The sequence below is a fragment of the Chrysemys picta genome, chromosome 6 (assembly GCF_011386835.1).
Source record: "Chrysemys picta bellii isolate R12L10 chromosome 6, ASM1138683v2, whole genome shotgun sequence".
NCBI lineage: Eukaryota > Metazoa > Chordata > Testudines > Emydidae > Chrysemys > Chrysemys picta.
Window position 1 is genome coordinate 47,431,933 of NC_088796.1, and position 22,527 is coordinate 47,454,459.

At 38.1% G+C, this 22,527-nt stretch overlaps 1 protein-coding gene across 11 annotated transcripts in view; it reads left to right on the forward strand.

Moving 5' to 3' along the window:
• Nucleotides 1-21,803, forward strand: part of GFM2 (GTP dependent ribosome recycling factor mitochondrial 2) — a 29,139-nt gene extending 7,336 nt beyond the window's left edge. For 6 of the 11 annotated variants that reach the window (XM_065550105.1, XM_005288265.5, XM_042855941.2 and 3 more), the window contains 16 exons: nucleotides 152-277; nucleotides 2,248-2,336; nucleotides 3,515-3,603; nucleotides 4,392-4,452; nucleotides 4,689-4,874; nucleotides 8,770-8,850; nucleotides 11,519-11,667; nucleotides 12,789-12,929; nucleotides 13,015-13,114; nucleotides 13,538-13,727; nucleotides 15,106-15,182; nucleotides 15,763-15,901; nucleotides 16,059-16,244; nucleotides 18,619-18,734; nucleotides 20,345-20,527; nucleotides 20,964-21,803. In XM_065550105.1, coding sequence (XP_065406177.1) covers nucleotides 152-277; nucleotides 2,248-2,336; nucleotides 3,515-3,603; nucleotides 4,392-4,452; nucleotides 4,689-4,874; nucleotides 8,770-8,850; nucleotides 11,519-11,667; nucleotides 12,789-12,929; nucleotides 13,015-13,114; nucleotides 13,538-13,727; nucleotides 15,106-15,182; nucleotides 15,763-15,901; nucleotides 16,059-16,244; nucleotides 18,619-18,734; nucleotides 20,345-20,527; nucleotides 20,964-21,092 — 2,042 coding nt within the window. In that variant the 3' untranslated portion in view covers nucleotides 21,093-21,803. The remainder of the gene's footprint in view (nucleotides 1-151; nucleotides 278-2,247; nucleotides 2,337-3,514; nucleotides 3,604-4,391; nucleotides 4,453-4,688; nucleotides 4,875-8,769; nucleotides 8,851-11,518; nucleotides 11,668-12,788; nucleotides 12,930-13,014; nucleotides 13,115-13,537; nucleotides 13,728-15,105; nucleotides 15,183-15,762; nucleotides 15,902-16,058; nucleotides 16,245-18,618; nucleotides 18,735-20,344; nucleotides 20,528-20,963) is intronic. The other 5 variants (XM_065550107.1, XM_065550106.1, XM_065550108.1 and 2 more) reach the window with 2 other exon arrangements.
• The last annotated feature ends 724 nt before the right edge of the window (nucleotides 21,804-22,527 follow it).

The window sequence follows — 22,527 nt, forward strand, 5'->3', positions numbered from 1 at the left end:
AATCAGAAGCAATTTTCGTGGCTAGGAAGTATACAGAGTAGATACGGTCTAGGAGAAATAATCATCATCTTTACTTTGGTCCAAGGCAGGTAATTAAAAATGTAAAGTTATGTGACCAAACTGAAATGGTGCATATGTTCATACTGATTAGATGTCGATGATGGGGACACAGTGACGGATTTCATGGCACAAGAGCGAGAACGTGGCATTACCATTCAGTCTGCTGCTGTTACTTTTGATTGGAAGGGCTATAGAATCAACCTGATTGACACACCAGGTACAGCATTTGAATATGTTCTCTCAGACTTTCTCCTGTTGGTGATAGGGAGGAGTAGATGGGCTCAGGTAGTTTAGAAAGTGAACCTTGGTTTTAAAGTTTTATGCAATCTCAGAGGGTTCAGTTGATTGGATGCAGGACCCAACTGTTGCTGTGGTTTTATAAAGAACAGGTTAAAGAATATGTAGATAAGTTAGATGTATTCAAGTCACCAGAGCCTGATGAAATTCACTTTAGGATACTGTGAAGTGAAGCAATTTTGGAACCATTAGCAGTTATCTTTTAGAACTCAGGGATGATGGGTGAGTTCTCACAGGACTGGAGAAGGGCCAACATAATACCTATATTTAAAATGGGGAACAAAGAAGACCTGGGAAATTATAGATCAGTCAGACTGTCTTTGATACCTAGAAAGATACTGGAACAATTTGTAAGCACTTAGAGGATAACGGGCTAAGAAGTTATAACCAATGTGGATTTATCAAGAACAAATCTTGCCAAACTAACCTGATTTCTTTATTTAACAGAGTTACTGGCCTAGTGGATTGGGGGAGGGAGGGGACAGCAGTAGATATGATATATCTTGATTTGTAGTAAGCTTTTGGCACAGTCCCATATGACAGTCTCATACGCAAACTAGGAAAATGTGGTCTAGATGAAATTATTATAGAGAGGGGTGCATAACTGGTTAAAAGATGGTACTCAAAGTGGTTAGTGGTTTGCTGTCAAACTGTGAGGACGTATCTAGTGAGTCTTGCATGGGTAAGTCCTGCATCTGATACTGTTCAATATTTTCATTAATGACTTGGATAATGGAATCGAGAGTGTTCTTACAAAATTTGAGGATTATACCAAGGTGGGAGGGATTGCAAGCACATTAGAGGACAGGATTAGAATTGAAAACAACCTTGGCAAGCTGAAGCTGAATTGATCTGAAATCATCAAGATGAAATTCAAGTAAGACAAGTACAAAGTACTACACTTGTGAAGGAAAAACTCAAATGTACAACACAAAATGGGAAATAACTTGCAAGGCAGTACTACTGCTGAAAAGGATCTGGATGGATCATGAATATAAGCCAACATTGTGGCACAGTTGCAGAAAAGGCTAATATTCTGGGGTGAATTAATAGGAATGTTATATGTTAGATTGGAGGTAATTGTCTTGCTCTATTTGGCACTGGTGAGGCCTTATCTGGAATACTGTGTCCAGTTCTGGTTGCCACAATTTAAAAAAGTTGTGGACAAATTCGAGAGAGCCCAGGGGAGAGCTACAAAACAGGGCTGCTCGGGGCGGGGGGGGGAAGTGAGCAAGTGGGACAATTTGCCCTGGGCCCTAGAGGGTCCCCCATGAGAATGTAGTATTCTATAGTATTGCAACTTTTTTTTATGGAAGGGGCCCCCGAAATTGCTTTGCCCCAGGCCCCCTGAATCCTCTGGGTGGCCCTGCTACAAAAGGAATATAAGGTTCAGAAAACCTGATTTACGAGGAAAGGTAATAAATATTGGGTGTGACTAGTATTGAGAAAAGAAGACTGAGGGGGAACCTGATAACATTCTTCAAGTATGTAAAGGGCTATTATAATGAGAATGGCAAGCAATTGTTTTCCATGATGGTCGGCCAATAAATTATATGCTTAATCTGCAGCAAGGGAGATTAGATATTAGGCAAAACTTTCTAACTAGGTTATGGAATCCTCATCACTGGAGGTTTTTAAGAACAGTTTAGAAAAACACCTTTCTGGGGTGGCCTAGGTATACTTGGCCCTACCTCAGCACCGGGGCTGGACTTGATGATCTCGCAAGGTCCTATGATTCTGTAATGAGTATATGTGAGCCCATCACATTGGATGTGAGCATTTTTATAAACTTAAAGAAGTGGTGCCATTCTAACTTGGTGAAAAATGTTATATCTGACTTACTACTTTTACCTGTTTTACATTATGCAATGTCATAATTCAATCATTTAGGTCATGTGGACTTTACAGTGGAAGTTGAACGTTCCCTGAGAGTGCTGGATGGTGCAGTGGCTGTATTTGATGCTTCAGCTGGTGTGGAGGTAAAAATTACTCACAGTGAAGATTTTGCAACATGTAAAATAGGCTCAGGTAGCTTCCTCTGAGACCCTGTTCTGTGTTAGTGCGGTTTATGCTCTGATGGCTTCAGACAGTCAAAATTTGGTTTCAGACAAACTAATTTTGAGATCTGATTTCATGTGGAAATTACAATTTTCTGTGGTATCAAGAGCTTTCTTGTTCCTGATGACAGGGCAAAAGTAAGTGTTTTCACCATTGGTCTTTTGTAACCGATACAGAGCTTGAGGTCATGAAGACGTTTTGGCTAGCTTCATCTGTGGGAAGAAATAAGTAGCTGTTCATTTCTCACATAGAATTTAATTGTAGAGAATTACTTTAATTCTCAGCCAGAATGCTGTTTCCCCTTGGAGGTTCTCCAGGTCCCGCTTGGAGCGTCTAGTATGATGATCAGATCAGAGTGCAGAAGTCTTGGGGACAGGCCAGAATTTGTGTTTCCTTTGTGGCACCCTATGTGCTGCCATGTTAGAGAGAAGCTATTGATCGACAACAACAACAAAAATAGATCGTAAGGGTTCTATTCATCTACTAATACATGGAACACGTGTATGAACTTCCCCCATGTGTTAAGAGACTGGACTTCAATATTTGAACTATTTCTAATATACCCAATTTTAATTTGCTTTAATAAAAAATATTAGAAATGCCCAGCAATGTGCAAGTTGTATTGATTGCTGCTGTTATGCCAACCCAGTTGCAGTAAAAATTGCTGGCCTATCCATAGGTATACAAGTGTTTACTTTGTGTGCACTTCGACGTGTTAGCAGTAATATTTATAGTGTGTATACGTATTAGGTTTTTATTCCTTATGGAATCCCCCACATCATTGCTTCCATTTTCCCCTCATTTTATCCCTGACATCCTCGAGGCCCCAACCTGGGGCGTCAGTCATTCCTTCCAGCTTTGCGAAGACTGGATGGGACAAGGCTCATTTTGGAACCTATCAATGCTGCAGTTTAACAGGTCAAGGAGTAGCGGCTGAGCAGTTCAATGCAGTTCCTTCCCCTGCATATGTTGATCTCGCTGCCTTTGCAGCAAGGGAGCAAGAGTTCAAGATGAGAAAACTAATCTGGGTCTCGTACATCAGTGAGCTGCCATTCGGCCACCAGGGCAAGCATTTTGAAGTTTTGTCATTTTTCTTTAGGCACAGACTCTAACTGTATGGAGACAAGCAGACAAGCACCATATACCACGAATTTGTTTTTTAAACAAGATGGACAAAAATGGGGCAAGGTATAAACGATAAGCACACTACAGGGGGCTGGTTTGGGAGAATATTTCTAACTATAATTAAGGCTAAGTTTTTTGTCATGGAAATTTTTAGTGCAAGTCAGGGACAGGTCACAGGCAATAAACAAAAATTCATGGAAGCCCGTGACCTGTCCCTGACTTTCACTAAAAATAGGCCTGACAAAAGGGGTAGGCGGGTTCTGCACCCACTGCTGCTGGGGCTCCCGGGTCCCACACTGCTGCGACCCCGCAGGGTTGGCCTGCTGTGAGGTACCCTTGCCCCGAACCAGCTGGGCAGCTGCAGGGTCCCCCGTGGAGTCCCCGCTGCCTGCTGGCTGGGCAGCTGCGGGTCCCCAGACACGCGATGGGCAGCTGCGGGGGGTCCCCAGACACGCGCTGGGCAGCTGCGGGGAGTCCCCAGCCACAGCTGGGCAGCTTCGGGTCCCCCCACCAGGACGGGGGCTGGGAGCTGCAGGGGTGGGGCTGGCTGGAAGCTCCAGCCCGGGAGCAGAACATGTCACGGAGGTCAGTGGAAGTCACTGATTCCATGACATAATCGTAGCCTTAATTATAATGAAGCGGAACATTTTATGAAGTAGAGCTGGAAATATCACAGTGGGGGTGGCCAGCAAAAAAATTATAATGCTAAATCTTATTCAAAAGATATATTTTTTGTAATTGTAGAACTAGTTTTGTAGTAAATAAGAAATATTAAACCGTTGGATAAACTGATGTATATCATTAAACTGGGCTAACTCTTCTTTTTAACATCTGTTATTTTTTTAATGTAGTTTTACTTATGCTGTTGACAGCATCAAGCAAAAGTTGAAGACAAAACCTTTGCTTTTACAGGTAAACAAAGAAATGTAATGTTAATTATTTTTTAACTTTATTGTTATAAAATATAAACAACAAACAAAACAGTTATAAATACTTTCACACAATCGAAATAGGATATAAATAACGAAAGTCCATACTCATTATTTGTCGTATTAATAATTTTACTGTTGAACAAATCTGCATGTGACAGGTAGATTTATATTCATACTAGTGTTTCCAAATTGTGTAATTTTCCTTTCTCTTTACAGTTGCCAATTGGTGAGGCCAAGACCTTCAAGGGACTGGTTGATGTAGTGACCAAGGAACAAATTATTTGGAACCCTGCTTCTAGTCTGGATGATGGAAAAGTTTTTGAGCAAAAACCCCTGATAGAAACTGATGATCCTGAATTGTTAAAGGATGTCAGAGATGCAAGAAATGCCTTAATAGAACAAGTAAAGTTTCTAAAGTAAATATGTAAAGTACTTAAAAATACATTAATTTTTAAAATACTCTGTATTAGGGCTGTCGATTAATCACAGTGAACTCAGATGATGAACTCAAAATTAATCGCGATTAAAAAATTAATCACAGTTTTAATCGCACTGTTAAACAATAGAATACCAATTGAAATTTTTTAAATATTTTGGTGGTTTTTCTACGTCTTTATATATATATATATTGTATTCTGTGTTGTAATTGAAATAAAGTACATATTATTTTTCATTATAAATATTTGCACTGTAAAAATAATAAACAAAAGAAATTAGTATTTTTCAATTCACCTCAGACAAGTACCTGTAGTGCAATCTTTGTCATGAAATGTAGTTTGTTTGTTTGTTTGTTTGTTTGTTTGTTTGTTTGTTTGTTTGTTTGTTTGTTTGTTTGTTTGTTTGTTTGTTTGTTTGTTTGTTTGTTTGTTTGTTACATAACTGCACTCAAAAACAAAACAATGTAAAATTTCAGAGCCTATAGGGCCACTCAGTCCTACTTCTCGTTCTGACAATCGCTAAGACAAACAAGTTTGTTTACATTTATAGGAGATAATGCTGCCCTCTTCTTATTTACAACGTCACCAGAAAGTGAGAACAGGTATTTGCATGGCACTTTTGTAGCCTGTATTGCAAAGTATTTACGTGTCAGATATGCTAAACATTCGTGTGCCACTTCATGCTTCAGCCAGCATTCCAGAGGACATGCTTCGATGCTGATGACGCTCATTAAAATAATGTGTTGATTAAATTTGAGACTCCTTGGGGGAGAATTGTATGTCCCCTGCTCTGTTTTACCCACATTCTGCCATATATTTTATGTTATAGCAGTCTCGGATGATGACCCAGCACATGTTCGTTTTAAGAACACTTTCACTGCAGATTTGACAAAACACAAAGAAGATACTAATGTGAGATGTCTAAAGATAGCTACAGCACTCAACCCAAGATTTAAGAATCTGAAGTGCCTTCCAGAATCTGATTGGGACAGGGAGTGGAGCATGCTTTCAGAAGTCTTAAAAGAGCAACACTCCGATACGGAAACTACAGAACCCGAACCACCAAAAAAACAAAATCAACCTTGTGCTGGTAGCATCTGACTTAGATAGTGAACATGAACATGCGTTGGTCCGCACTTTTTTGGATTGTTACTGAGTAGAACCCATCATCAGCTGGTGGCTGAAGCATGAAGGGACATATGAATCTTTAGTGAATCTGGCTCATAATTATCTTGCGACACCGCCTACAACAGTGCCATGAGAATGCCTGTTCTCACTTTCAGGTGATATTGCAAACAAGAAACAGGTAACATTATCTCCTGCAAATGTAAACAAACTTGTTTGTCTGAGCAATTGGCTGAACAAGAAGAGCGACTGAGTGGACTTGCAGGCTCTCAAATTTTACAGTATTTATTTTGTTTTATTTTTGAATGAAGTTTTTTTGTACATAATTCTACATTTGTAAGTTCAACTTTCCTGATAAAGAGATTGCACTACAGTACTTGTATTAGGTGAATTGAGAAATACTATTTCTTGTGGGGTTTTTTTACAGTGCATATACTTGTAATAAAAAATAAATATAAAATGAGTGCTGTACACTTTGTATTCTGTGTTTGTAATTGAAATCATTATATTTGAAAATGTGGAAAACATCCAAAAATATTTAAATAAATGGTATTCTATTATTATTTAACAGTGAGGTTAATCACGATTAATTTTTTTAATCACTTGACAGCCCTATCTCAAGGCACTTCATGAACATTAATAAATTAGGACCCAAACCTACTCTAACCAAAGTTGGTGACAAAGCTGCCACTGACTTGAGTGACTTGGGCCCTTTAGTCTCGCAACACCTATGTGATAACATAGGGATGACCAAACTAAAGTACAGAAAGATTAAATAACTTGGCCAAGTTCATGCAGGAAGTCCATGACAGAGCTGAGACTAGAAGAACCCATGTTTCCTAACTCCCAGTTCTTTGTGTTAGCTATCCTTCCCTTATGCAGATTGCAACTTTTGGAATCTTTTCAGTACTACTGTGTTATGAATACAAGATATAAAGGCAATCTATTTCTATATAAAAATCTTAGAACACACAGGTGGTACAGTTGGCTCAGTTTAGGTTGCTACTTTTGGGGCCGAAACAATGAATACAGTATCACAGTGGATCCTTCTGGCCTTAAATTCTGTGACATTTTAAACAGGGCATCATCTTTGTGAGTTGTCTGTTCAGCAAGTCTTTTTCCTGTGCTATAATTCTAATGTGTCACACTCTGTCTTTGGAATAAACTCATAAATTGTAATAGAGGGGTTAGTCATAGCTGAATGACTTTACTGCATTTCATCGTTTATTCTCTCAAAATACAGGGATTTTTGCATGCTGTTATCTCTGATATTTACAAGAGTAATAAATGTTGATTGGAGAATAAGGAAACTAATGGATAGTTCTATAATTTCTAATATTTGTAGTTATGCAAGTTAAAATTGTGGTATAATCTGACTTATTCTAGTGGTCATGGAAGAGCCTTCCACCCATGCATTTGTAGCACTGCACAACTGGCTAGGTAGATTATTGTGGATTTTCAAATTCTTCTAAAACATCAGCTATGGGAGATGGAGAAGAAGTGATCGGAGTGTCAATCTGAGAGTTGGAAGATCTGTTTTACGTTCCTTGCAAAGTCACATCAGGAGGGTTATTTAACCACTTAGTTCCTCAAATTCTCCAGTTGGAAAAAGGGGGTGGTAGTGCTTCACAGTTTATCAAAGGGATTTACATTGGTATCATTAATAAAAAGCACTATATAAGGGCAGAGTGTTTGTTTACCAGTCCTTCTCAGAAGCTGGATATAAGATCTGATTGACCATTAATGTCGTTTGATTGGATAACTTTGTGCGAGAGCTGTCCACTCAACGCTGATCTAAAATATAATAGTTGGAATACAAATCTTGTGGAAAAAACTTGCAGCATTTTCCTTTCATTTAGTTAATGAAGTAAATATATTACTTTTCATGTTTTAGCTGATTTTTATATATACAAATAGACAAATTTCAGTTTTAGATGATCAGCGGCTCTGTTAACCATTAGAGGGAGATAATCCTTTACAGCTGTGAAGCATTTATTCTATTTGAGCTCTTCACAGCTGTCACTGTTGGCTGGAATCTTTCAGTTTGAGAGATGATGAATGTGCATTATCTGTCGGTCTAATACATTGTCCAGCAACTTTAAGTCAGCCTGCAGTTCTCACTTCTTGAAGTACCATTTTCTCAGAGGCTCTGTTTTTCCCCGTTGTGGATTCACTCCCCAGGCAATCCCCCAAAATCCCAGATAGCTCTCTAAAGTACCTAAAAGGGTCTGAAAAAGCTTGTCCTAGGTAGTAAAAGCAGTTGTGGCTAGGTAGAGATGCATATTAGCAAGTTGGACATTTTAGTGTTTAATGTTCATTTATTATTTCAAAGTTTTCTTTCCTCATAACACAGCAGATTGCTTTAGTCTACTTTTTTTTATTTGGTAGTATACTAAAGCATCTATTATTATAAACTAACAGATTCTGTAACATAAGAGGGAAACATTCATTTTAACAATGTGTTCAAAATTGCAATTTTCTAAAATAAAACCGCTTTTATTCAAAGTTCAGCTTCTCAATAACTCATGTTCCATCAGTGTTGTTAGCTAATCTTGTCAATTTTTCAATTTTATTGTAATAAATGTAAATTATATTTGCAAGACTCTGAATCCATGATCTCCAATGTTTGCAAAAGCTTCATTCTGCATTAGTTTTCTGGCTCAGATAGCTAGTATTGCTGGGCCAACTGTGGAATAGTATAGTTACAGATAATGCGGAAATATTCTCTCTTGCAGGTTGCAGATCTGGATGATGAATTTGCTGAGCTGGTTCTAGGAGATTTTAGTGAAAATTTTGACTTACTACCAGCTGATAAGGTACATTTTTACCATCCAGTTACTATGACTGTGTTTTTACCAGCTGTCATTCTGATTTTTATTTTTTCTGTTGTGCATATGGATGAAGTGTGATGTAGCAAGCATGCATTCTGTGTTGACCAGTGCTAAAATAAATAAATAAATAAATACATGTTTAAATTTCAGACTTAAGCTACCGTAGCCAGCTGTAGATCATGTGAAGAAGTGTTTCCTTTTGTTTTAGTACCAAAGCATTAAGCCAATTTAGATGGTGATTAAAGTGCTGTGAATTTAACAAGCAGTATTCTACTCAAACTGTGTAATGAAAGGATTAATCTGATATTGCTATTGAATCTGATTCTCAAACATGTTGGACACAATTAATAAAAATAAGTTAATTTTATTATGGGTGATTTTTGTTTAAAGTTACCTGGATATTGGAGGAAGAGGCTAAGGAAGGGAAAATAGAACATCCTATGCAGCGGGCCAGTTTCTGCTTTGAGCGGGTCTGGATTTACACCAGGGTAATTGAGAGCAGAATCTGGTTGGTGTGAATTGAGGGGATGTTCAAACATCCCAGGATGGATGTCTGACACAGAGCTCCTTGATTGACTTTCCTCTTGTAGGAGAAAATAGTGACAGCCTTATTACCATTTATTATTACCACCACCACCTTAGCGCTTATGGGGCCCTTGTCATAGCCAAGGACCACGTTGTGCTAGGTGCTTTACAAACACACAACAAAAAAATGGTCCTTGCCTTGTGTGACTTTTGTTGTTCTGAAATCATGGGATCTGGGCCCCAGGGGCTCTTATCTGTTGCTGCACTTAAACAGGCAATTGTTTTATAGTCTGATCCATAGCCATTTGGAGTCAGAGGAAAGACTCCAATGAGCTTTGGATCAGGGTCTTGGAGGAGGCTACTGTTTTTGAACAATTTTGTTACTGATGTGAGTTTTGTACAACTGTATTTACAGTACTGTAGTTTGAAATACTCTCTAACCTTCCTGAGATCAAATATAGCCCTACAATCCCCTTTAAAATGTAAGGAAAGCAATTAAAATGTGGGACTCAGTATTATCACTTGTACATTCCAACAGAAAGGTTAACTGTTAAAAATCAAAACAAGCAAGGGTGGAGCAATTTTAAATCAAGATCATTTTATTTTTAATTTTAATATCAGGGATATAAATCAGGTGGAGGCTTTGTAATAAAAATAAAATAAAGTTAATTTTAAAATTTGTGCTGTTGCAACTTTAGATTAGAATTTATAATGAACTACATTATAAAGTCTGGATTTTTTTTTAAGCCACTGTAAGAATATCTTACTGAGACTTATAAAACTCCTATAGGCAAAATTCAAAATATTGAAAATCAAGGCCCTAACACTGTAACATTGAACCAGGTACACAACTTTGCTCAAACAAATAGCCCCATTGACTTCAATAGGACTTCTCATGTGCTTAGAGTTGCACATGTACATAAGTGTTTGCAGCATCAGGAGCTAAAATTGTATTTAAAAAAAAAAAAAAATTCTCCCCAAAAATATTTCACTTCAAAACAGATTGCTTCATTGTTCACATTGAAAGGGTATTTAGATTTCCACTAAGTAATTGTGAACTTACTTTGTACAAACATACAACATTTTTCAAAAACAGGAGTCTAAAGTTAGACTCCTAAGCTCGTATTTAGGCATCTACAGGTAAGGTTTTCAAAAGCACCTAACAGTATGTCTACACAGCAAAAAAAGACTCGCGGCAACAAGTCTCAGAGCCCAGGTCAACTCAGAGCCCTATGGGGGTAAAAATAGCTGTGTGGACGCTTAGGCTAGAGCCTGGGCTCCGAGCCTGAATGTCTACACACGGGTATCTTTAGACCCATAGCACGAGCCTCGCAAGCCTGCCTCAGTTGATTTGGACTCTGAGACACGCTGCCATGGATTTCCCGCTACCATCTCTCTCTTTCCTCCTCCTCCTCCTCCCCCCCCCCCCCCCCCGGTAGTTGTACCCTAAGTGATTCAGGAGCACAAGTCCCACTGACTTCAAACCGCAAACCCTGATGGAGAAGTATAGCCTGTCTGAAGCATGTCCACTTTCACTTTCTTCACTTGTGATAGTTATAATCTTATTTATTTTTGTTGGCAAATACAGTATTGGCTATTTGCATGTCAATTTTGTGTTTGAGTATGTGGTGTTCTCACAGTAAGGCTGTAATAATGGCCTTGGACTTGTTTTTTTCAGGGTAGATGAGCACTTTTACTATGAAATTTCTCAGAAAAAAAATCTCTAACTGAAATTTTACTAATATTTAGGAAACTAAAGAAAGAAACAAGTGGAAAACATCCACTTCAGCCATTTAAGACTACAAAATGGAAATATAGTAAAGAACTAGCAACATATAAATAAAAGAAATCTGATTAAAATTTAAACAATTTCTTAATTTAAAACAGGATTTTTAAAAATCATTACTTTTGTCCACCCAGAAACCACCTGATTTGTAATCTACAGTTACTACAAATTATAGGTCTGGTTCTGTGAGGAAAAACTCCCATTCAAATCAGTGGAAAGCCCATGTGTGGAGGGTTTCTGGAATTGTGCCTTAATTTTCCTCACTGCTTCCCTGTATTCAATTTTTTTTAAAGGCTAAGTCATAAATACATGAATTGAAAATACTCTTCTCTCCTTCTGCAGTTACAGTGTGCTGTACGTAGAGTAACGCTGGCACAGAAAGCAGTACCTGTATTCTGTGGAAGCGCATTGAAGAATAAAGGAGTACAGCCTTTACTGGACGCCATTACTATGTACTTACCTGCACCTAATGAGTGTTCCTATGACTTTCTGTAAGTGTAACGAGAAGATAAAGTAATTTATCTGTTTGGGAAAATGAATTGATAAAATTACATTATTCTACATTTTCTCCTTGTAGAATTGTTTGTGATTTCCAAAATCAGGCTATATTTTTTAAAGTGTTTACTGAGGGTTTTTTTTTTATCCAGTAGGAATGCCATTTTACACTGGGAATAAAACTAAGATGTGCAGTCATAAAAATATACTTGAGTACCGAAGCTACTTGGTCAGTACTATCCAAAGCATGTGTGTATATTTTTGACTGCAAAACTTGTTTAATCATAATTTATAGTTGTAAGCCACCTTTCATCTGTGGATCCAGGTGTTTTACAAAGGTGTGTAAATATTATTCTCCATTTTGTAGGTGTGGAAACTGAGACACCAAGAGGTTAGATGACTTGCCAAGATTATGCAGTGTGTTAGCAATGAAGCTGAAAATAAAATCTAGGTCTCTTTTCTATGTAGTTCTCTAATTGCTGTTACTCATTGTTTAAAAAATAAGAGGGGAAAAAGAGAAATAGGTATGCCCATCCCTTAACTGATTTGTCTGAGTGAACTGCTGCTATTTCAAAGTTACGTGCATTTAAAAGCCATACATGTGAATTATTATTTCATGGTCTTCCAGGTTTGATGCTTTTGAACTGGTGCATTCTGGTTGTTAATAGGAGCAATCATTGACTAGACACTGTTGTGAAGTAGCCTGAGGTACTCCAAGACGACCTTCCTGCAGAGCACAAATGGCACAAAGGGCCTTGCATGAGCCGCCTTCAGTTCTTAATTTCACCTCAAAAAAGTATCTAATGTTCACCATGCTCCTGAAAAGCCCAATAGGGAACATCTCTAATATCCACTGATTTACATCATATTTCAGCACATCTATTTTTACTATTACCTGGAGTAATCCCAATTGTGTAAATTTATATGCTGTTTAAAAAAAATAAATAAAAAAATCTGCCTCTAAATTAATAGTTACAAATACCAAACACACGGTATCTTAAATGAGTGGAAATGTAGCTTAAACTGGAACTAGGATGTCTCTTGTTGTTTTTGCTTTTGTTTTTTTTTAATGAGTTGTATGAGGTGGCTCTTCTGATTCGTTGCTTATGTTTTGCAGGCCGTGGTACAAAGATGACTTGTGTGCCCTGGCATTTAAAGTTTTTCATGATAAACAACGTGGGCCATTAGTTTTTATACGCATTTACTCAGGCGCAATGAAACCTCAATCAGCTGTATATAATATCAACAAAAATTGCACGTGAGTAGGAGTGAGATGAGAGATGTTCATTGAAGCATTGGCATTTGTATTTGAGTAGTAGATAACCTGAGTAATTCATTTGCAGAGAGAGAATGAGTCGCCTTCTGCTGCCTTTTGCTGACCAGCAAATAGAAATACCTTCACTAATGGCTGGCAATATTGCCCTTACTGTTGGGCTAAAACAGGTAAAAGAAGACATTTGATTCTCAAGAGAGTTTATTTGAGAAGCTACTTACCACATAAATATGAGATACAAGATCATGTTTTAATTTCAAATATTTTTAGCTTTTAAAGTTATAAAATACTTAAATTCACTTTATTTCAGTTATTAATTTTTTTATACATGTAGTTGATCTATTTCCTCTGGTTTCTGTATGTTGTCTTTTAAAAATATAGTCACTTTGGCATAGAAAAACTATTATTAAAAACTCAGCTGGTGCTGAACAGAAAGCTATGCAATTAGAGCTTCTGATGTCCTTCTGAATCTGGTTTTAATTTAATTATGCAAAGAGAACCTATAGTAATTACTTAGTTTTTATCATGAAGAGCATTAAAAAAACAATTATTTGCAAACAACCTGATGTCATTTGATGTTTGGCATATTTTAGAGTGCCACTGGAGACACCATTGTTTCATCAAAGGCCTCTGCTGTGGCTGCAGCCCGTCGAGCTGGAAGAGAGGTTGGGAGAAAGCCTGGCTGTAACAGTGAAGTAGAGAGCCTTTTGTTAGCTGGCGTAGAGATCCCCGAGCCGGTCTTCTTTTGTACAATAGAACCACCTTCGATGTCCAAACAGCCAGGTACAACACAGCTACTAAAGCAGTTTTAGAGCTATACTATACCATACCCTTGATCTTTGCACGCGTATACAGTTGATGTAATTGAATTGCATGCGTGGATCAGTAACACAGTAAGGCCCTTAATGATTTTGCATAAGTGCTAAATTTTATAATTTGAGTGTACTTTGCTACTATTCTTTTCACGATTTTTTTGGTCAGATCTAAAGACTAGATGATGGGTTCTTACCTCATTTTGGAAGGTGGGAAAGCTGCACTTTTGTCTTCCTACATCCATTCCCACTTGCACAGTTAGCTTTGTGATATCCAGCCTCTTGCTGAGAGAGCAGGATATTGTAATGTGTGCAATATGTTTGAATAAAAGTACACTTCCAAATCTAGGTACTTTCTCCAGTCAGCACTATCCACCACCCTCTATGGCCTTTATCTCCACTGATCAGGAGTCTGGAAGTCACTTACCACAATTCACCCACAGAACACTGCCTCTTTCATAGACATCTTTCAGAGAACCTTATGGGCAACTTTGGGTCTTTGATTCTGGAAACTCTCTTTTCTCTCTCCTTAGGCCGACAAAGCCTAGATTTGTTGACTATCAGGACTGGTAGCATGTCCATGTGGTTTCCTGGATTCTAGTGGAATTGGAGGGAAGGGGTGCAGAATGATAGAGAGTATTGATCTTTTGATTACAATGTTTGGAAAAAACCTACAATGTTCATAAACAAGTCCAAACTATTAGTTTATTACTTTATTTTGGAGTTGCTGTCTTCTAGTAGTTAGAGCAGAGGATGAGGAGTCAGGAGATCTAGTTTGTATTTTGAACTCCACAATTGACTCACATTGAAACCAGAGGCAAATCATAAAATTTTTGTGCTTCAGTGTCCCCATCTGTAAAATGGGGATATTTACCCATCTTGATAAAGTGCTTTCAGATTCTCTGAGGAGCTATAGAAGTGCCAAATATTACTTTGACAACAGGCATTTTTTAAAAACTTGTACACCAGTTACTTTATTACACCTTGTTTAACTCGAGAACCCATTACTTTGAAATGAGGCAAACTACAGTTCTGTACTTTTCTTGTAAAAGCTGCCTTGACAAGGTTATACTATGTGCATGGGGTAAAGAAACTGACTTCTTCAGTTACTAAAGCACTTTATCTGGTGTCAGATGCCTCAGATAACTGGAGAGTATCCAGGTGAGAATTATCTCTGACTAATTTCTAGTGTCTGAATATTATGGCCAAAATCTTTTGTTGTATGACCCTACAATACCACTGAAGATAGAATCTGATCCTATGGGTGAACACTTCAGATCGCTACTAATAACTAGTTACAAGTTACTAATCTCTTTTTATATATAGCAATATTTGTTATTTATACACAGACTTGGATAATGCATTGAAATGCCTTCAGCGTGAAGATCCAAGTTTGAAAGTGAAAATAGATCCCGACACTGGACAAGTAAGATTGTCGATACATTGCTGACTTAAACTTAGTTCCCTAATACCTATAGCAGTTATTTTAGAGTTAGTGAAAGGCACTGTAAATGGTGTTCACATTATAAATGCAATAAGTATTGTGTGTCTGATCAGCTTAAAATGAAATCCTATAAACATGACCCATGGAGAGAGAGAGATTGTAAGCTCACCTTCCTTGTTTGTGCTCTGTAAATAGCATATTTCTTATCGATCCTCTTTTTTTAAACTCTAAAAGCAAGTTCAAACGGTCTTTAAATTTCGAAACTAATATAGGATGACCTTTTTTGTAGTGGCATCAGCAACAATTACCATCTCCACTTAAGTTTTTTATGCCAGATCACCCAAAACAATACTTCCTAAAGTTTTCTTGGTCCTACTTGTAATATCTGGGCTTTTTGTGGAATTTTTAAAACTTTCTTAAAATGTGAACAGTACAGTACGTATAAGCCACTTCCTAGTGTAAATAGTGCATCCCAAAAGCTCCCATCTGTCTGCATATAAGCATGAGTGTGAATGTTTACTTTTTCTCTCACTTAATTTTTTATTTGTTTCACTTCAACTAGACTATTCTCTGTGGCATGGGAGAGCTCCACATTGAGATTATTCATGACCGAATCAAACGGGAATATGGCATTGAGACCTATCTAGGACCTCTTCAGATAGCATATAGAGAAACCATCCTAGACTCGGTCCAAGCCACAGGTAAAATGAAAGAGAATATTAGTTTTCTGTCTTTGCAACTTGTTTACTTACTCATTTTTAAATGGTCTTCTGATAACGTGACTAGTTAACATTAACTTTTAGATGAAGTGTGGAGCATATAAACTGTTTCTCAGATATGTGCTTCATTTTACCATAGATACATTGGACAGAATGATAGGAGATAAACGGCATTTGGTGACCACTCAGCTGGGAGTAAGACCATGGGTAGGAGAGAGATCATCAGTAACACCAATCATTGAATATGCTGACAATTTCATGGAACCACTTCAAAAAGACATTCAAGAAGCTATAGAAAATGGAATTAATAGTGCATATCTTCAAGGTAAAGAAACCATTATGACAGTAAAATTTTTGTAGGTATTTGAATAAAATTTCACATTAGAAATTACATGGTCTGAGTGCCATTAGTAAGGCTAAGATTTTGTCATGAATATTTTCAGTATGTCATGGACAGGTCAAAGACGATAAACAAAAATTCACAGACGCCTGTGACCTGTCCATGACTTTGACTAAAACTATCCCTGACAAAATGGGAAGGGAAGAGGGTCCAGTGCCCACAGCTGCTGGGACTCCGGGTTCTTCCCACCCCCGCCTAGTGGTGGCTGGGATCTCTGGGTCCCCATGCTGCCCACAGTAGCTGGGAACTGCAGAGGGGCTACCAGCTGACAACTCTAGCCCCGCTGCCCCAGAGCTGAAGTGGAAAATATTACGGCGGTCTCTGGAAATCACGGATTGTGAGACTTCCGTGACATAATTGTAGCCTTAGCTATTAGAAAGAAGGGCTTCTTTATAGCCAGAAAACTAAAATGCATCATGGTAGCACTATTAAAATGAGGGTGGCAAAAGCAAATTTTCAGAATTCCTTCAACTTCCACAGAATGTGCTGAACGCCCCTTTACTCAGACTGGGGGGGAAATTTGGCATATTTTTAAAACTCTACTTTTTTTCTTCCTCTTGGGTACCTCGATATTGAACCCCACTTTGATTTGACTCCATATCCAACATGATGCCCCAGAGTGTATTATTCTTATGATATTCCATAAACAATGGTGGTGTGATGGAACTGACCTGTGGGGTGGGAGGCAGTCATGAAAATGCCATATTTTTGCCATATTATCTGACTTATTTTGCAGGGGTTCAAATATATTCTCTGAAGGTGTAAAATAAAAAGTTTTGCCTAACTGCACAATATAGGCTTTCAAAAAAATAGGCATTAAACTGATGCTCTATAACTTCATTCTGTGTTGCCATTTCTCACCATCTCTCTGACATGCACTGTAAAGTTAACAGAAATCTAAGTCTCTGAAACCTCCTTGGCCAGCACATCAAAGTCTGGGGTTCCAATCAAGTTTCACTGTACTGCTAAGATACTTGGCTCAGGACATCATGGAAAACACAAAGCAGGAAATGGAGTGAAAGGGCAGTGTGAGGTAGAAGGGAAATGGGAGTGTAGCAGTCATAATGCAAAAGAGAGCACAGCACAAATTTAGAGAACGTGACAGAGGGTTAATGTAGCTCTGAATCACTGATTCAAATCCAGCCCATTTCCCGAACTGCAAATGACAAATATGGATCGAGCATCCTACTTGTCAGACACATTGTACTGATTGATTATTGGTATTCAGTTTTATTACTAACAATCCCTTAACATCACAAAACAACATTAACTATACTCTGACTATGTAAGTTAATAACATGGCCAAATTGCTCTTTCCTATAGTAAAGTCCATGGGAAGATGTGGTGGTAAGGGGAGAAAAACTCTGGATGGAAAACATTGTGGAATTTTCCCTGTAACATTCTGATATTCTGACGGGGGCAGGGTTTGCTCCCCATTCCTGGCATGAAATAAGCCACATGCTGGTTTCAGAGCTTCACTATCAGGGCCTTCCTGACCTGTGACTGCCTCGGGCATACATCCTCTCACTTTAAATGGGAGTTGCAGAAAAGGTGACCTGGTCATCATACCTCCTCTTGGGACTGCTGGACTGTGGTGGGGTGGGGTAGGATAGGGTGAGGTTGTTTTGTTTTCCCCAAGTCCTGTCCTCGCCCAGTATGGGCCTCTGCCTACTCCCCCACACAGATCCATGCTTTGCTAAGAATGCTCTTCAGGATTTGGGAAGGGGAGAAAATGGTGCCATGGAGGCAGCTGACCTCACTCCAGGAGGGTTAAAATCTACATTTGGATCAGGAAGTCAGCATCTGCCCTTAGTCATAACAATTTATTTAAAAAGTGCTATGGTGATGCATCTATTTTTGATTAACATGAATTTCATTACATCTTTAATCATAATTAAATGTTCTCTCTCTTTATGAAGACACTTTAGCAGCCGTCTATTCTGAAAATGATTTCTTTTTTCTTTTGTAAGATTAATTTGGTCCACTTTTTTGTTTCTATAATGCACTCTGGGAACATCAGAGACCTAATTCTGGCAAATGTTGCTTATGCTGTTGACCAAGAGGGATAATAAACCACAAGGCTACATTATGATTTGCCTATCTGCCCCTTTTGGCAAAGTTGGACAATGATAAAATTATTGTTGTAGCAAGAAATAAGACAAATAGCCTGTCTACTGAGTAGGTCAGAGGGGATGTCAGACCCTTCAGGTTAATCCCAAAATACTTTTTCCGTAACTTAATAATATGAAAAACTACATGAAACATTGTAATGCTAACCTATTGTTTGTTCTTTGTCTAGGACCACTCCTGGGATTCCCAGTTCAGGATGTAGCAGTGACTGTGTATTCCATGACCATGCACTCTGAAACTTCCCTTACTATGATTTCTGCTTGTGTTTCTCGTTGTATGCAAAAGGTATAATGCAACTAGAAGTCTATTCTACAGTGCAGTGCCATCATATTTTCCCATGAAAAATTAGACAAAAATGCAGCCTTTAGGAAGTTGGCAGTGATGTGTGCACCTCACTACTTGTTCAGAAACATATATAACACTCAAAACATAAGGAATGTCTTGAATCTTCCTTTTCCACTTGTTTGATGTCCTTCAGAATTTTGATTGTCACCTCTAGCCAGGTGGCTTCCAGCAAAATGTTTAAACTCCTCAAGATGTACATAATAGGTCTTTAGTCTTTTAGGTTAGAAAATCAACATCATTTTCTTTACATCTGGAGGGCTGTTTTTCTCAGGAATATCTGGATTTTATCAATGTGTTCTCTTGGCAGTTTTTGTGATATGCATTATATTTTGCACAGATTTAAGATATACACTCAGTTACTTATGTAGTGTCACATTATCTGTCTTTACTTTCCATCAGGTTTCTTCGAGTGTGTTCCCTGTAGCTTCTACTTTCTCTGTACATTACTAATGCACACATCCTATTAGAATCTTTCTTATTAAGCCTAAAAAAATCAGTTCTGATTTTGTATTGATCTTGTGCACTTCTTTGCTGTCTTTAGTGGCATGTACCACTTCCCAGCTTTGTATGTAGCTATATATACAGTTACTGTCAGCTGAAAAATGAGTTTTTGTTATGGGCTTTGTAATGCATTCTTGGTAAAATCGGCTCTAGTACTTAAAACTTTGAGACTATTGAAGTGCATAGAACATGTTTGCCTATGGTTACAACACTAGTAGTATTTTTTTGCGAACTATTTTAGATACCTATATTATGATAGGTACTGTATAAAATAAAATCGGTTGGAATGAAATAAGCTCTTTAACACCCCTTTGGGAGCCCCCAGATTATAGCAGACTGCACTGTGGGAATATTCACTCAGCTTTTTGGCATTGATTCTTACCATTTTTTGTGGTGTTATCTGGGTTGAATTAGTTAAGAATTGGAGATTCAGTGTAATATGGCTTGTTGCATGGAGCGAAGTCAGGCACTTTCTTGGGTTTACTGAGCTCCTCTATATCCTATATTTTTTCCTATCAAAATGTTTTTGTCCCTTTTAGCCTTGGTCTCGCGTGTCAATCTTACCCTATTCCAAAGTGAGGTACTGTACCTTAATTCACATCATCTTGCTTTTTTTAAGCTTTAAAGCCTTCAGTTTCAGCTACATTGTTTCTTTTAACATATTCACTTGCAGTAGCCATTGTTTCATGTCACCATGTTTTGTTGTTCTCTCTGAACCAAGGGCTTCTTGACGTTTGTATACTTTTTTTTCCTTAATACTTGGTGCTGGCATAATATACTTTACTACTGCTGCTGCGTGAGACCTGGCTGGAGGCCTCTTAGTAAGAAATTGTTGTCATCTCTGGTTCATGTGTAGGGAAAGGGAGGTGTGCATGTATACACACACTTATCGGTATTCCCTTTTTCTCTGATCGAATACCCTCCGTAAGAACATACACTATGGGATGTAGGGTGTATGAGACAGAAGTTAGTTTCATTATATAGTCCACACCATAGAAGAATTGCATTTTAAAAGGGAGCAAGGATAACTTATTTCTTTTCGATTTTAGGCTTTGAAGAAAGCCAATAAACAACTGCTGGAACCCTTAATGAATCTGGAAATTACAGTGAGCGAAGATTTTCTTAGCGCAGTGCTTGGTGACCTTGCACAGAGGAGAGGCAGCATTCAGGAAATCCAAAGTCGTCAAGATAACAAAGTAGTGGTTGCAGCTGTTCCCCTAGCAGAAATGATGGTATGTGGTCGTGTTAATGGTGAAAGCAAAGCAAAAAAGTGTGCATGCCCTTTTCTGATTCTTTTTGATATATGCAGTTGTTTTCACATGATGAAGTCAGGAACAGATATTTCTAATTTTACTGAAGGTCTGGATTAAGATCTCTGGAGGATACAGTGTGGTTCATACAGCTATGAAAGAAAATGTCTCTCATCATTCATGTTGTACTGAACCAACACTTGTTTCTGTAATATTGGGAATATGGGTGAAAAATAGTGTATTTATTAAAAAGGTAATGTTTACTGTATACTTTGTCTTATGCTTGTGATAGTCTTTTCCCCAGCTGAATCAAACTGTAGTAAATGAAACCAGGGCAGAAAGCTTTCTTTATCTCCACCTAACCCTAAATTGATTGATTTATAGTAATTACATTTAAATATGTTTTGTTTTTGTCTAGGGTTACTCAACAGCTCTGCGCTCTTTAACATCAGGCTCAGCAACTTTTACTTTGGAACTAGCCAGTTACCAAGCCATGAACATTCAGGAGCAAAACGCACTGCTTCAGAAGAGGAGTGGGTTGGTGTGACCACTTTACTCCATCGGAGAGCAACAAAGACCTGCTTTATTCTCACTAGAAAATATTAGGGGAACTGTTTGCCAAGTATCCTCTTTCTGAAAAATGGATGGGGTAAAGTGTGTGGGGTTAGAGCTGTCCTAAAATAACATGCTATGACTGTCCAGTGGTAAGTGGCAAAGATAAAAGTGTGGTGAAATCCTGGAATTTCCTTGTTTGCATGAAGGGAGTTAAACCAGAGAACTAGAATTGACTGTTTTGATATCCACCATATTCTGTGTACTACACTTCACCTGCCTAACAGTTGGAGCTGATACCTCACTGGAAGACAACATTCCAAATCCCCCACAAGAAATGATGGTGCAGCTCTTTCTGTGAAAGTGAGCACTACATGCAACTTATTGAATCATGTCAGAACTGTTTCACCTAAAGTATGTAGTAAAACTTATTTTTAAATCATTTAATATTTCACATATAAAAGTAAACTTAACTCTTGGCCACTCTGCTAGTCAGCGTCTTCTGTTGGTCTAGCTTCAACTGAATATTGAAAGCTGCTATTGTCATTAAAGGGTTTTAAGCTGTGCAAACAAGAATTACTTACCTTAATGTTAGGATGTTGTATGATACAGAGTAGGTATCATATAAGGTGAGTGAGCCCTGTGTAAGCTTGAAAGCTTGTGTCTTTCACCAACAGAAGTTGGTCCAATAAATGGTATTGCCTCACCCACCTTGTATCTCTAATATCCTGGGACCAACATGGCTATAGCAAATGGTAGTTTGGGCATCATGGTTTAACTACTGAAACAAATTTAGATAAAGGTAGAGGGAAGAATGTTGTATAAGACAAAAACCTTTGCTGGAAAGGGGGAAATGTTGGTTAAGTGCAGGATCTTTCTACAAAAGATCTGTGCCCAATAATGCTAAGCATATTTAAAGGAAGAATTGTTCCTGTTGCTAGCGTTATGTATAAGTGCAATGTCCAGCTTATATGAATCTATGACTCTCAAGAGCAAATGAATGATTTAAGGTAATGTGTATATCTATCATGTAGCCTATCAGCTCTGGGTCACTATGGATCAATACTTGTCTACCTGAAATCGTCTAGTCTCATTCCAGTTCTTTGCAACCTCTGGGTTATTTGAGGTGGTAAACTAAGGATTGACTAGACACAGATAATGAACTACTTTTCTCTTCACCTCATACTCTGTCCAGAGTACATTTTGAGGAAGCTTGTATTGCTAACATAATCTGTTACAGCTGTATAAGTATTAAGTGCTTTATCAAAAGCATACTGTTCATATCCCTTATGGTCACACATTTATATAAGTAACTTGCCTTTACCACTTAATGCTAGTTTACTGTAAGCTCTGAGCCTCTAGCACGGTGTTCTGTTGTCCTCCACTGCCTAATGTTGAGTGGTCTGTCAGTTATGTCGTTATGATTGTCA